The 16,262-nt window shown below is 43.1% G+C and overlaps 1 protein-coding gene across 2 annotated transcripts in view; it reads left to right on the forward strand.

Moving 5' to 3' along the window:
• The window catches only part of ZNF365 (zinc finger protein 365), a 103,364-nt gene that overhangs the window by 15,140 nt on the left and 71,962 nt on the right, over window positions 1-16,262 (forward strand). Inside the window, exon 4 of one of the 2 annotated variants that reach the window (XM_069864380.1) lies at window positions 69-2,543. The exons of the other annotated variant lie outside the window; for it this stretch is intronic. Within the exon in view, the coding sequence (XP_069720481.1) occupies window positions 69-315 (247 nt within the window). The 3' untranslated portion in view covers window positions 316-2,543. Of the gene's footprint in view, window positions 1-68; window positions 2,544-16,262 lie in introns of those variants that run through there. 2 annotated transcript variants of the gene reach the window in all.

The raw sequence follows: 16,262 nt of genomic DNA on the forward strand, positions 1-16,262 counted from the left end.
CGTTTTGGGGACCATTCACTTTGCAAGACTGAATAATAGTTATTAATAATCACTGTTACTAATTTCAGGAGTCGAGGAAGTCAACATGCTTCGTATAACATCCCTGATGCAAAGCCTCATTCCTTTCAAAAAGGAAGAATCTTGTTGAAAAAAGCAAAGGATGACAAAACCAGCTTGCAGCCAGTGAAGTGCTTCTATGAACCTGTTGATTGCCCAAGAGAAATATGGAGAGCACAAAAGAAAGGTGAACCAGTCTGCTCTTCCAGGAAAGTGAGTGCAAAATCCAAGATGAGTAAGAAGGCCAAACCGCTATAGGAATGGTTAGCAATATATAGTAATGCAGGAGCTTGGCTTCAATGGAACAAATACTGAATGAAGTTAATCATCCTACTTTTTCCTATCCATCTGGCCATGCCAAAAGATATCAGATATAATATATAGAAATATATAAAATATGGAAGATTTATATTACTTAGTAATGCCATTCCCTCTTTGGGCACTATAAGAAAGGTAACATTTTATTCAGTTTACATGGAAGTTTTTATATTTATTTATCTACTTATTTATTTATTTATTTACAGAGCTTATTTTAAATGACTGCAGTTATCTTGCTGGGCAGTACTGTGGCTGTATATTTAATAATTCTAGTGGCAGCATGTGGCCTGGTAATTTATTTTCCATCTGTACTGTTGCTGAATTTCAGAAGAATCCATTTAATGGGCACCAAAATACTCAATCTTTCCACTTAGGTAGGTATAAAAGCAACGATTAACTGTTACCTGCACAGACGTACTTAGATACAAAAGGTTTACTTGAGTTGCTGAAGGCTGTTTACAGCAGTAGATGGCTACTCTGGGTTTTCTGCCATAAGCCCAGTTGGGCACATTCCCACATTTTATTACATACATTAATCCGCTGGATTCTGCCAGCAGGCATGTTGTCTGTTGGAACATGTCTGGCCTGATACAGTGGCTCAAGCACAGCTTTCAATTTCCAAAAGCTTTATGGCTTTGCCATACGTACCAGCCTCTGGTGTCGCTTAGCAAGGAGATCGGAATCTGGTACTGCAGCCCTGACCAGCACAGACAGCACTGAGCTGGAGGAGAAATTCCAGTACTGAGTGGCGCAGCAAGTGAGAGGTGAGAGCAACACATCACATTGTGTGAATCATGTTTGATGCCTGTGCTTGGTTTTAAGTGAGTGAGGTCTAAAATGCCTACCATCGTCACTAAAAACCTTCACATTTTTAGCTCTGAAATATCTTTACAGGGCTGAGAGATCCCTGCATTTCAACTAAAAACCCAAGAGCAAGGAAGTTAGAGATGACTGCAGGACAGGGTTGCACGTGTTTACGTTGGTTTGTGCCAATTAAAAGGATCCTTGTTTATCAGAGTATTTATCAAGATGACTTCTTGGGTGTGCAGTTTTTTGGTACCATGAATCCTCATGCCATGTTTACAGATGTGGACATCCTGTCAGTGTTACTGATGAGATTTGTTTTCTCAAGAAAAAGAAAGGATAGGTGAGACAAGTCTATGTAATTTATTTTTTAAATGCTCATAACGGATGTAAATTGTTTTTGTGGAAAGTGATTTTTACAGTATGTGTACAAAGATTTGTGAAAAATGTTTTTCATTTTTTATAACTGACTGTAAGCAGAACCGAGTATTAAAAGGCAGTGTATCACTGTGATCACTGCTGCAATAAGCACCTGAGTTGCAATATTTTTAAAGCAGAAGATGACCAATCAATCAGCTGGGATCAGGTAACTACAGATGTCATACATTTGTCGGTGTACAGAGCTCCCAGAAAGAAGCAGGGTGAAGAAAGAGTATTATTCCTCAATTTTATTTTAAATAGTGTATATGGAACAATCAGATACGTGTTTAAAGTTTGTCAACACTGTTTCAGTAGAGAGTCACAGTGTAAAACCAATTCAGGTATTTGGGTTGTAATGGCATTTTAATATTTATTTAACCATGTCACAAGGCCGCACTTGGCCTTACGTTAAGCATTGTGTGTGGTGAAAAAGGAGTTGTTAATTGTGTTGCATGGGTTTGGGTCAGATCGTATGTTACCACTTTCTTAGGAAAGCCACAAAATAGAAACATCTTTTAGTTCTTTCTGTTGTTTCCCAGATCCTTACGTAAACATGAAAAAATGACCCCTTTAAAGATAATCAAGGTGAACTCCAGAGAGATGATAAAGTAAAACATATTCATCCATTCCTTTATCCACTTGACACTGAAAGAGTGTTTTTATTTTTAAATGCCTATCTACTCTGTTAGTCACCAAAGTTAAGTGCAACTACTAGTTCACAAATGAGATGTTTATTTTATTATTTATCATGCCAAAATCTTGACTATAAGTTGGCCTTTTGGGGGAAGGAAGATAAAAAGAGAGTAAAAGAAATCGCATGTTCTTAAACAGTTACTTGATGAACAAATGCCAGATTATAAATTAGAAAGAAATTGGATTGTACTGTAACCCCAGATAAAAGTTTTTAGAATATAAACATTCTAATAATAAAGATATATTTCTCAGTTACTGTGTCATTGGACTCTGTGAAAACACGGTGTTTCTTACAAAAACCTACACAACAACAGAGAAAAAGACAAGAAGCAGCAGCCTTGCTTGGACTTCTGTATTCCTCAAACGAAACACCATGTCAGTGAAGTTGGACTGTGATCTTTGAAAGCATTTGAAACCTGAAAGGGAGCTACAGCGTCTTGCCCGCATAGCTTGCACGTGTCAGCTGTCCTTCTCCTACTGTAATGATGCTTGAGAATTCTTCCTGCAATAACCTGCATGGTCAAATAACCCACGCAAAGCAGAGGCAGGGGGAGTGGAGGGAAGAGTCAGGTGAAGGAAATTAAAGGCAGAGGGACTTCTGGGGAATGTAGGCGATAAAGTCTCCCTTACGTTGCCAGCTGGTGTGTCCTCATTTCATTAGGTATCTCCTTGGTTATACTTGGAAAAAGATTTTCCCATGGGATGCCAGGTTCCTATCAAGATAATAACCAATGGGAGAGGTTCCATAGAAGACTGGACAAGGCACCTGAGAGCCTGAATAATGTTCATCAGAGAAAAACGGTCCTTCCCAGTCATGTTTATACAATTTAGTAGCTAACTACAACAGTCTCAGAGCATTGTGTATGCTCAGTAGGCTCTTAACAAGTGAGCTTCCTGCTTAAAACGGTGTTCTGACCAACATGTAATGTTATAGGCCAGGAAAACAAGAGACTAATTGAAACAGAGACCTTTAATTAGAGCTGTACATAGGAAAACCACAATCATTCGAGATGCTCCTGCCAGCTGAAGAGAGAGTATGTTTTTAAAGCACTTTGATGGCATCTGCTTACACCCCCCTACCCCCCACCTCAGTCGTAAAAAGTTTCCCCCTGCATGGAGGAAATCTGAACAAATTTGATTTGTTTCCAGGAGAGTTATTGGAAATATTAATTGGGATATTCATATTCAAAGGGATGGCCACCAATTAGAGCAGCTCAAACAAATTACCACTTCTGTCATCCCTAATAATCCTTCCAATGCCAACGGCTCTCTGAACCTACTTGAGCAAAATCCTGCTTTTCTCTCTCTATTCTGCGTCACCAGATAGTTGCCTCTATTTGTTCTTATCTCAGACTAATGCTGATTGTTTCCATATATCCTGTCTGAAGTGGTTGGAGTGGACTATTTTAGTACTCCGTGCAGTGGGCATAGGCATTATATTTTATTTTTTTCTACAAAAAAAATAATCCCAGAAGTGATTTTCTGACATGAAGCATACAACAAGCTCTTAAAAATAGATCCTGTTGTGACATGAACAAAATGTCCTTTCCCGTTTTGTTGCTAATGCCACCCTCTATCTAGCCACGCGTATTTTATTCTAGTCTCTTGAATTTTCATTTGTACATCTCTCCAAGAAGAGGGAGAAACAAGCAACGTCAGTTAGATGCAGTCATTGTATTGACAATCGTTTCTCCCCTCACTGTCTCTGACCTAGCATCACACACTGCAAGCGAGTAAAAGTTGGCTCAAACTTTTCATAGAAGGGGGAAATAATAGATACAATGGATTGCTGTTTAATTATATTATGAAAGGGGAAGAGGATCTTCTGATCTGAGGGAGGGAAAGAGGAGGAAAGATCCTCCCCTTGCTTGAGAAGTCACTGCACAATAAAAGTGATGGGTTGGAGGAATTTACAGTGTGCTGGTGCGAGACAGGGGAAAAACAGTGTTGTGCATAAGGCAGCAATGAGAGGATGGGGGACGTGTTACTGCCTGCTGTTTCTTGGAAGCTTTGACCTACAGCACTTCAGAATATATACAGCCTGACACACTCAGTCCTTAAATCGTGCTTTATACATGCGTTTTGAGGCCTAATTACTAATTTCAAAGTAATGGACTTCAGGAACAGGGCTTCCAAGAAATTCTCAGAACTCCACCCATGGCAAGTGTTCAAACCGCAGATTACTGGCTTCCAGTGGGTAACTGCGCTAGGAGGGGCTTGTCAACAGGGGGGGATTTCTGTTTGCATTCAGCACTTGCTCCCTCCCATCTCTGCCCCGTGGCAGGGTCCAGCAACCCTGTCTGGACTCTATGCCAGGCTGACCCTCAGCCAGTTCCCGCGGCAATGCTTTCCTTTACATTACTTAGCTGATTTTTCTGTCTGCTTCTTGGACACCTTCCTTCTCCTTTCTGTCAACTCGGTACCTTCAACAGCTTCTCCCATGTCACAGTCGCCTTTCCTGGGGCTCAGCCTGCTAATAAGTCACAGCATCGTGTCAGAGACACGATACAGAGGGGGAGGGCTGAATGCTGGTCACTTGAACCACACACACGTGTACAAACAGCAGCTCAGGTGTGCGCACTAGGAGAGGGTAAGAAAATGATAGAAAGAAGGTTGGTTTTGTTCTTAGTTTTCTCTTCAGTAAGACTATAAATCACTATTAGATATAAACCCAACCCCAAACTTTTCAAAAGAAAACTACCATGCTGGTCTGTGAACTGTATACACACCTTTCAACGAAAATCACTTTCAGTATCACCGAACACATTTGTCTGAAAGAATTTTTCAAGCATTTTCCCTCTTGCAGAAAATAAGAGGCTCAGGAGACATATTTTGATGTTTTCTTACATGTAAGAAACATCCAGAAAACCTAAAATGTTTTATCATGGACAAGTATCACCCCAAATCCATGAGGCTTATGCTAGGAAACTCGCCCACCAGCAAGCCATTTACTTTCTGTGTCAGACTGCTTGGCCTGCCAACCACTCCAAGATTCACAGCATAGAGATGGCCTCCTAAAAATGACACGGTTTTATTATCTTGCCCTCTGAAGCTTTGGGCAAGCACCTGTTAAGAGGAGCACGTGAAAGTCACCAGTTTCGCATGGTGTTCATGTCAAACGACGCCCTTTGCAGGGATTATCTTGAGCTACCAGGGGATGGATCAGGCATCACCCAAAGCCTGGCGACGGCAGCCGAGACAATTCAGATTTATAGGAACTGAACCCATTTCTGTGCCAAGAGCCATGACTCTCCAAGTCCTCGGCATGCCCGTGGCTGCCAGCACGGCTGCACACTTCCCAGCCTTCCCAGGGTCCCCACCAACCCTACAAAAGCTTTGAGGTTATGGATATATTTTGCAAAAATTCTATTGTACACAGCAGCTTTGAAAAAAAGGGTTTAAAGGCATTGAGGGACTATCTCAAAGGGCACTTTGTGAGCGCACACAAGCCCATCCTGCCCTTTTCCAGTCTGATGGAGGCAAAGGAAGTATTTCAGTCACACTGGGATGTGACTAGCTTGGAGAAAGGGCAAAGGGAGCCCGCTCTGCCAGTAAGCACCTGCCAATGTACACTTAAGGGCATCAAACATTTTATCCATTAGCAAATCATGAAATTAAAAGCATAATCACAACTGTACAAAGGACTTGTAACTCTTTTAGCAATTAATTTAATTGCCACAGTGAACACACTGAACTGTTGGGAATAAGTTTTATTGTGAAGTCTTTCTCTGTCTGAAGAAAATATTGTCACCAGAGGTTACCTGGATTTCACCTGCAGACTCCCCTCCAAGGGGGGCAGCTGAGGGCAACAGGCAGAAGGCAAAAACCTGGGTCCAGGTGAAGCAGGAGGAACATTTGCCAGGGGATAGGCACAAGTTCCCAGAAGTGTGGGTGAGAATGAAGGGGAAGAGTTAAAACAGATTAACACGGCATGTGCTAAAGAAGAGACCAGGACAGCAATGTAGTTTTTATTTCTGTCTATTATTCTAATGGGTTTCAGTAACTTCTTAGTTTTGTTAAAGAAATGGAGGTGCCCACCTCAACCCTGTATAGTATTCAAACCCTGTTTTCTAGGGTACATGATTAAAGCGCTTACAAGAACAAGATTGTTTTTTTGGTTTTAGGGATAGGGGCTTCTCATAGAATCATAGAATCACCAGGTTGGAAGAGACCCACCGGATCATCGAGTCCAACCATTCCTATGTATTCCTTTTGTTCTAAGTAGATGAAAACCTACATCACAACCCCCCATCTCCTTGGATTTCGGGATTTGGGTGATAGTGCATGTTAACCCGGGTGGTGTAAAATGTCTGTTCATCTCCTGGGAAAAAGCTAAAACGCTTCCATTTTATCTGTGTGCTCACTCGAGGTGTCTAGGAGGCAACACGTATGAGTCGGTTCAGGTGCCAGTTTGCATGAAGCAGAAGTGGTTCCCTGCAGGGAAGGAGATTTCACGTTGTCATAAAAGCTGACGCGAGTCCCGAATTAACCCTGCAAACGTGAACCTTGTCTGAACATTCGGGATTTAGGGGGAAAAATAAAAACGTGAAAGAGACACATAAATCGGCAGATGAATCCAGAGCCTTTTTGCCACTAGGTGGTGATGGCTGATAATGAATTGGTGCTGCACCTTTTCTGTCCCTGTCCCACCGCACCTGAGCCCTTCACACTCCCCTCCCCGTTCATGAGTTGTACATTAATTACAGGACTTTACTAAATACGTGAAAGCGTCATTTAATTAACTAGAGATGACAAATGAAGAGGAGACTGACGACTAACCCGCTCCTGGTGATCACTTGCAACAGGATGCTAGCAATAAAAATAGCATCAGTAGCCCAGCCAGTCCCAAAATCACACAAACTGAACAAAAATGATCAAAATTTCTCCTTCTGACAGAGCCAAATCTGCACAATACTGACCACAGTCTACTGGCGAAAAGCAGAGTTTTCTGGAGCAGTGGCAGAAGGCTGAGGACAAGCAGGTGAGGTGCAGGGATTTCAGCACGTGAAGAGGAAAGCATCACTGCCAGAAGATGCTGAATGTCCTTTCCCACATCCATACATCTCAGCAGCACCAGGCAGCAGCTGCCCAGCCACAAACCCCTTGGGCTGCAAGGTGCTTCCTCCCCACAGCCAGCCCTGCACCATCCCTTCCGCGAGCTTAGCAGCTACTGCCCTTCCTATTAAGCACATGATGTTCTCCCTCTTCCTAACTCCAATTAAGAGGTTTTATTCTTATTATAGAAATTAAGCCTACTTGGAACGAACCAGCAATTTTCTGTTTTAAAACGATGACTTTCTGAAAGACATAAGAGGACTAATGCACTCAGTAACAGCTAATGACTGCATGCCAAACAGCCCTTTGCTTTTAGTGTGCACCCATCTGCTTCTTGCTGCTCTGCCACTATTGGAGTCCACTGAAGAGCAACCCAGCTGGTGAGGGTACCTCTAAAACGGGCTGCAGGGACCCTACCCCCTCCACAGGGAGACATCATTGTTCAGTTCTGGGCCCCTCACCACAAGAAGGATGTTGAAGCTCTGGAGCGAGTCCAGAGAAGAGCAACAAAGCTGGTGAGGGGGCTGGAGAACAGGCCTTATGAGGAACGGCTGAGAGAGCTGGGGGTGTTTAGCCTGGAGAAGAGGAGGCTGAGGGGAGACCTCATTGCTCTCTACAACTACCTGAAAGGAGGTTGTAGAGAGGAGGGAGCTGGCCTCTTCTCCCAAGGGACAGGGGACAGGACAAGAGGGAATGGCCTCAAGCTCTGCCAGGGGAGGTTCAGGCTGGACATTAGGAAAAAATTCTTCACAGAAAGGGTCATTGGGCACTGGAACAGGCTGCCCAGGGAGGGGGTTGAGTCACCTTCCCTGGAGATGTTTAAGGCACGGGTGGACGAGGTGCTGAGGGACATGGGTTAGTGATTGATGGGAACGGTTGGACTCAATTATCTGATGGGTCTCTTCCAATCTGATGATTCTATGATCTTCACCCTGCAAAGTGCCTCAGAGCAAAGGGCAGAAAGGAAAGAGTGACAGGACGGAGTAGAAACCATGGTGAGGGGACATATATTGAAAAGGTTAGGGGGGTTTTCCCCAAATACATTAGATGATCTAAAAATGTTTTAATCCAGCTAGCATTGCTCTTCCCTCACTCCAGAAACTCTTCCATCACTCCATCACACTTTTTTCCTGGAGTGTTTCGAGGGCTGCTCTACCCTTCCAAGCTTTAATCACCAGCACTCAAGGACTGGGACAGGCTTGCCTGGCAGAAGTGACCAGACACCCACGGCAGAGCAACACGTTAGTATGAACTTGGTATCTGCCACTCTCACCATGATCCACAAGCAGAAATTTGTTTTTATGAAACATTAGTCATTTTAGATAACAAATCGGCACAAATCCTGTGTTTGCATAAACTACCAGCTCTGAATAGCTGACCCACTTTATGTATAATCTTGGCACACAATCTTGACTATGAAATTTGAGGCAGATTGGTTTCACTTTGGTCAACTGGAAAAGAAAGAAATGAAAAACTTATTAATATGGGGCTCAGAATGAGAGCTGCTTTCCACTCTAACTCAGGTCAGGCTGGTTTGTTCTTCTTGCAGTGACATAGGAGCTAAAATCTTGTGCAAATGTTCCATTTAGATATCTGCCGTTTGGTGAATACTGGGGACAGATACAGTTTGAACTTGTTCTTTGAGTTGCTTTCTATACTTTCCTTGCTCCCATACTCCAAAAGCAGCATTACTGGACTCCTGTGAGGGACCTTTCTACTCCCTGCACTGTGCAGGGACATACTGGGCAGCACACACATTTCTGAAGACTACTTTAAAGATAAAGGTAACCGTTTGTGCTAGGATATATGCATCTTACAGGTAAAATCCCAAAGCATTTCTAATCTGAATTAATCTACTGAATCTCTGGGACTACAAGTCCTTGCTGTTTAATACGCCTTTGCCACCATGTCGTGGTTTTATGGGCTGTCCTGCATTTTCAAGGGGCCACAGCAAACCTGGCTATTGTAGACTTCTCCTTGTAGAACTTGAAATGGGAGACAGAAGTTTTGGCTGTACCTCCTATTTAAATGTATCTTCTTTTAATAAAAGTAGAGACTAATAGGAAAATTAAATTATGTTCTAGGGATGCTACAGATGAATTGGAACAGTAGATTTACATCGTAAGCTGGCCAGAAATTCAACTGCGCACCTGAACATGATCTAAGCCAACACTAGTTTGTACTAGCAAATAAGACTCAGTCTTTTGGAAACCAAATGGAGACCAAAATCTAGTCCATGACACAGGTGGATATAGCAACCCATCACTGTGTTCTCCTGTCTTGCCTCCAGGTTTAGAGAAACATGAGTAGAGCCACAAGCTGTCAGCAGACTCAACCCTCGCCATTGTACTGAGGATTCAATTCAAAATCTAACACAAACATTTAACCTGCAACAGGATTCACGCTGCGTGTAGAAAAACTTCTATTTTTAATAATACACAAAAAGAAGACTGAGAGCAAAGCCATTGATTTACTGTAACAGAACAGCACGCCTGCTTTACAAGTGTATAATTTCTGGCTGGTAAAGATTTGAGGTGAGGGAATACAAGCAAACAACTCCCAGGTAACCAGAAGGGAGGACTGTACACGAGAGACAGGTGTAATATTCAGAATACCTGTGGACATGAACAATGTAATCCTGTCACTAACCGTAGCCCATAATGAACGGTGGCAATGGGGTTCTAGGGAATTGGATGGACTCACATAGCTTATTATTTTAAATAAGTACCATAATCGGTATGAAAACCAAGCAACTGAAGTACGAAAAACAATGAGAACTACCAGTCTTTTGTGAGATGGAAAGAATTAGCCATAGCTATCCAAAGGCTGCTTTGGCTTTCAAATACTTGTATGCAAACCACAACTCACTTTACATCATCTTGCCTCCAAATCTTTGCAAAACGTAGAGGTTTTGTTAGTGGTGTTTAAGCTAACTGCAGGTATTCTAGGTTCAATTTGTGTGGGATGGAAAGAAATGCTAGTCTTTTGCTTAAAAGGAGAGAAAATACAGATTTCTATCAACACAAGGAGAACAAAGCGAGGAAGAGTTCATATTCAACAGCATTATAAAATTCTTCATATCAAATACTAGAGGGGAGAACTGTGGATATTTCTCTTCCTACAACAACAGACAGAATCAGCCCTGGTCCTGTAAGGAGAATATGGTCGATCTCACTTGCTGCCTCCCTGAGAAGTCTCTGCAGGAGCTACCCCTGCACGCATCAGTACCTTTAAGCTGTACATTCTGTAAAGGGCCCATAGTATTAAGACATACACAAAAGACTTACAGCAGCATCCCTTCTGCTTGCCACAAGCTTGTACCTGATGCCCTGAAGGAAAGGCAAGGAACTTTGGGAAGCTGAATTCCTGCAACTCGCCTCCTCTGACAGGTCGTCATAGTTCTCCATTTCATTTTCCCCTACGTATAAAATAGAATAATGACTGTTCCTTTGAATACTTTCATCCCTTTTGATGGAGGTTGTTACAATTACATTACTATTGTGGGATATTAGGTAAGCTTCACTTCTCTGTGGTGGAGTGTCCAGGTGAGTAATTTGTCCATTCTACAGACGAGCTGTGATACTGAGATGCTAATACAGTAAATTGGCACGAGAATGGAAAAAAAACAGATGATTCATTTTCAGTTTCCTCCCTTAGCAGCTACCAAATATTCATGGGAGTACAGAGGGCCCATCCTAGCGGTTGCCTTGAATTTTAAGTGCGCTCACTCCTTTTAAAGAAGTTTATAATACTTCCTTTTAAACACCGTGTGCATTTTCAAGTTCTAAGACTGACATCAGCTCTAGCGCTTCGCAGCGACCTACCAACAGCTGGCAGCAAGCTGGCTGCTGCCTCCACCGAAGAGGATTAAGGCTGAATAATGTTGACTGGAGTTAGAAGCTCTAATTCTATTTCTAACTGCAACTAGTACTAAATCGGAGTAATGTTGTCCACAAAAGAATAATGCAATGGTGTAAAAGGATTGCGGTTGGAGAGCATCGGGCTCAGAGGAGCTGGTGTATTTTCTTCAAGGACATTCATGTTGGGAAACTAATGGGAATGTTAAAATGGCTATAAAGATTTCCAAAGGAAAAGTAATATTACTTCTAACAATCTTAGCTGCTATGAATAAATGTAGTTAGGACATATTTAAATGTGTTTAATAGTTGATCTAAAAGGTCATTTGCAACCTGAAAAGTAATACACCCTGTGTCAAGGGTACCATGGGATTTCAGTAGCAGCAAAAAAAGGCAAAATATATTGCAAGCTGAAATTCCTTCCCCCATCACTCTAACAAAAGCTCTCCTTATCCCTTCCACTAGAATAGCTGCAGTAGAAAAAGGACTCCAGGGAGTTTATTTGGACTGTGTTGGTTCTTTTTGTTTGTTTTTACAGAACAGGAGATATTTCCCACTTTACTGTGTGTTATTTCTCTTTAGGAAAATGCATGAAAGAACGTTCACAATTAGTGGAGTAATTACAAATGTTACTAAAAAAAACCAATCCAAAAGCTCGCAGTAGCTGTAAGCACTGCACAGAGTCCCCCGAGCCCCTGTTGGCTCTCCATCATCAGAGCCCTTCTTCACGTGCTTTCTAAAGAAGTCAAAGGCACGAGGAGATCAACTGTCCTGCAGCTTCTCTCCACTGAAACCCAGCCACACAAACTCTTCTGGAGGGTGAGAAAGGCAGGTAGGATGTAGGCAGGTGGAGGACTCTCAGGTGTCTGAGCAAGTCACTGTAGCTTCCCTGGCATGACCAGACCACAGAGAGTCATCTCACCCCACGTAAGTATCTCTGTTAGACAGAGGAGCTGTGTTGGGAGCAGGCGTGGGGCTGGGATGACCAGCTCAGAGGCAGCAGCTAATGAGGTCAGCACCTTCACTCATCTGTATCACTCTCTCCCTCAGCATCTTTCTGGAGCTTTTTAAGGAAAACGCATCTTTCTGAACTTACTGAGACTTAATTGCCTTTCTTTGAACCGCCCTTAAGTGAGAACTCGTCTCCAGCATGCCCTGGTGAGCTGGAAGAAGCCGTACCCTGCCCAAGCACTTCTCTGACCTTCATCTTTCCCTAAGGCACCTGTAGCATCGCTGATTATAAGGGTGAGACTGGCTGGGACTGTGTGGATGGCCACCAGGTTACAAGGTCAGGCTGCTTGCCAGAGACACAAAAAAAAAGGTGAAAATAAAGAACCAGCTGAGTGTCAAATGGACCTGAAGAAGCAGGCTGACTCGCTTGTAGACCAGCAAATGATGTTTCCCTTCCCTACTGGTAAATTAAATTTAAATACTTTCTTAGTTGCTTCTCACTGATCAGCAGCGAAGGACGCGAAGGATTACACTGGGGAAGCTCATCCGAAGCCATCGGCGCAGCCTTGCAGACCTGCTGCGGATGTGCTGACCCCAGCACCCCGAGCGACTACCATGAGGACAGAGTGTGGGATGTGAAACCTTGCCTTCCCCACCCCAAATACTTTCAGTATCAGGAAATTAATAAAAATGAATACAATAAAGGAATACGCAAAGGACTACAAATATCCCCTTTGTTGCATCTGATTTGGACCTGGACTGTTTCCCAGCTTCAGTCTAGCCACTCGATAATCTGAAGTGGGGAATGCTGTATAAATTACTCATTATTCCCACCAGATGAACTGTCAAAGGCTGCGGAAACTAGTTCATGTTCACTTCACCTCTCTCTGATTGCTCTTTGCTGTTACTTACTTTCCACTCTATTAAGGTCTGTCATTAAACACTTTTGTCTCAACACGCTAAAAGAAAGAAAGAAGGAAAGAAATAAAGAAACACTCCACCAGCATCCTGGAATTTTACTTCTGAACAAAAATCCAGAAGAGCACAATAAAAGCCAAAGCAATCGTTCTTTCTCTGTGAGCTGATAATTACACACCACAGCTGTCAAATAGCCTTCCCAGCCTCGCTGCCTGCTGGGGTTACCAGCAGTACAGACACAGGTATCCAGCCCAGGGGCTGCAGAATAAACTCTCTTCTTTCGAGAGGTGGTCCCTGAGAAGAGCAAAGGCAGCTCTGGGGCAGAGTTTGTGTATTTCTTAAGTTACAGCTACTTGCATTTCTTTTCAAAGCAAGTTACAAAAGTCAGATTATTGGGTAAATATGGAGTGTTATTGCTTTGCTGGAGCTGCCCTATCAGCTCAGGACACCTACGACCTCCAGCCTCCAGGCCAGGCAGCCCAGAACTTGGAGTAACAACTGCGGTAACATCTTACTTTTATATTTCTAAATTAACCATTAATCTTTGACATTTCCAATTAGTCACCAGAACCTATATTTCTGTCTGACCCTCATCCTTAAGGTTTCCTGTTTGTCGTTGCTTCCATGTCACAGACAGCACAAATGGCTGAGTACTATTGCTCTGGAAAGGATGTTTTCACATATGGCTCTGCCCCAAACACCTGGAAGTACTTGTAGCCCTGGAAAGGCAAGCTCAAATACTGGGTGGCCCTGGAAAGCCAAATGTCATTTTAAGTTTGGAATTGCTTCCTGTCATCACTTTTGGGCCAGATCAAAGCCCTGGAGTGAGCATTCCCTAAGGTTAGGAGAGGCAAAGTTTGAACCCAGAACGAAATCTGGTGCTCCAGGTCTCTCTTGCCCTATTTCAATGTTTCCAGCACACCACTGGCTGGCACACCATGGCACAAGCTGCTGCTGGTTTTCTGAGCTGCACAGCATCAGGTAACACCTTCAATTTTGTTGCAATTGCAGATGCCGTTATGCCCCAGGTATGAAGGCCGTTTGGTGCAGTCAAGCACCTGCTCCAGCTGGGAATAAATCACTATCCCAGGGCTGGACAAGAAGCTTGAAGGCTGGGGGATCAACCCAGTACGACGTCCCTCAGGGCAGTAGCAGTAACATGAGGACATCTGACCCAGGAGGGATCCCTGCATTTCCCTGTATCACCAGCACAAGCATTAGAAAAACACCAAGTGAGAACTGGAGCTGTAGGTCTCTCTTCTTTATAGAGAAGCTGCAGCCAAGCATGGACACAGGTTTGCCTCGACCACACCACAAGCCGGAATAGAAGAAAAATAGGATTGGAAAGGAAAGAAGAAAAATAGGGTTGAAAAGGACCTATAGAGGTTATTTACTCCAGTCCCTCAACCCCAAGGCAGGATCAATTTCCCCCTCAATGTTCTTGGCAGTCTAAGAAATAGAGAAGACTAAAGAAACCAAACTTTAGGGAACTGGAGCAGGCTATGAAAGCGTAGCCTGACCAGAAATAAGGCTGAATGCACTTATTCTAGAAAACTATGACACAAAACCAATGCCAGGAACTTGACTTTAATTCTTTTTTAAAAATAAACAAGCAAATCTGGAAGCTTAAAATCCAGGATATGGGTTGAGAACTATTTCGCAATCCTTAGTCACCTACACAGCCAACCAATGCGGAAATGCATCATATCACATTCTAACAAGCAGTATGCAAATATTCTTGTAATCTAGTCCTAATGACACTAAATATTATTAATGCCATTTGGCACACTATTGTAAAAATAATATTTAACAATGCATTAACCAAAGTTGTAGCAAATGATGTATTTAGCTAATTGTATGCAATTAAATCAGAATTAAAAAGAAATTAATTTCATATTCTCCCTTGCTTTTCCATAAAAATTTAAGTAGGAAATTCAATAAATAAAAGCTGCTGGAAAAATCACATGAAGCATCAAGTGCTGGGACATTAATATGGCACAAAGCACCATATGTTGTTCACCTAACTTTATCAGAAAACACAGCAAGTATAGATCCTCGGACATTTCATAGTGAGCTGAACTTCACTCCTTTTTTTTTTTTCCCACTATTCTTCATCCTATCTATTGTATCATCCAGGCTTAGATCTGCTGCACCATTACATCTAGAAATGTAAAAAAACCCCATGCAGGTTCAGCATTGGACTGCATCTTGGACAACTTCTCCCTGCAGCAAGTACGAGTGCTCCTTGCACTTCAGTCAATAACTGGTAATATAGCCGAGCAAAAATACAAGTATATAAACTTCAGCACAGTTTCTGTTGAGAGTTTGTTCCTGCTGTGCTACTGGTGGTTAACAGTTTGTGTGAATATTAAACGCCTGGATGTGTTTTTTGAGAGAAGGACTGGGAACTCAACCTGTGACAGATCCTTTTTGCAGTTAGTTATTTCAAGGATTTCTCTATGGGCATCGCTCCAACTTTGTACACACAACCGTTCTTGCAGTTCGAATCCTGTGTTCAGTTCTGGGCCCCTCACCACAAGAAGGATGTTGAGGCTCTGGAGCGAGTCCAGAGAAGAGCAACAAAGCTGGTGAGGGGGCTGGAGAGCAGGTCTTATGAGGAGTGGCTGAGAGAGCTGGGGGTGTTTAGCCTGGAGAAGAGGAGGCTGAGGGGAGACCTCATTGCTCTCTACAACTACCTGAAAGGAGGTTGTGGAGAGGAGGGAGCTGGCCTCTTCTCCCAGGTGTCAGGGGACAGGATGAGAGGGAATGGCCTCAAGCTCCACCAGGGTAGGTTCAGGCTGGACATTAAGAAAAAATTCTTCACAGAAAGGGTCATTGGGCACTGGCAGAGGCTGCCCAGGGAGGTGGTTGAGTCACCATCCCTGGAGGTGTTTAAGGGACAGGTGGACGAGGTGCTGAGGGATATGGTTTAGTGTTTGATAGGAATGGTTGGACTCAATGATCCAGTGGGTCTCTTCCAACCTGGTGATTCTATGATTCAATAACAAGGACTAAGGTTGCAAATAAACAATTTATCTGCACATTAAAAGAAGACAAAGCCACTTGCTTGTGCAGCGCTATATGTTCATTTTCTCTGATGTCTGAGTGCAGGGACCTGTTACTGACCCTACCTACAGAGGTCGAGCCTCACATTTCCTTTCCCTCTCCTCTTGCAAGGGCAGCCCTGCC

This window comes from Phaenicophaeus curvirostris, chromosome 9, assembly GCF_032191515.1.
Source record: "Phaenicophaeus curvirostris isolate KB17595 chromosome 9, BPBGC_Pcur_1.0, whole genome shotgun sequence".
NCBI classification, from domain to species: domain Eukaryota; kingdom Metazoa; phylum Chordata; class Aves; order Cuculiformes; family Cuculidae; genus Phaenicophaeus; species Phaenicophaeus curvirostris.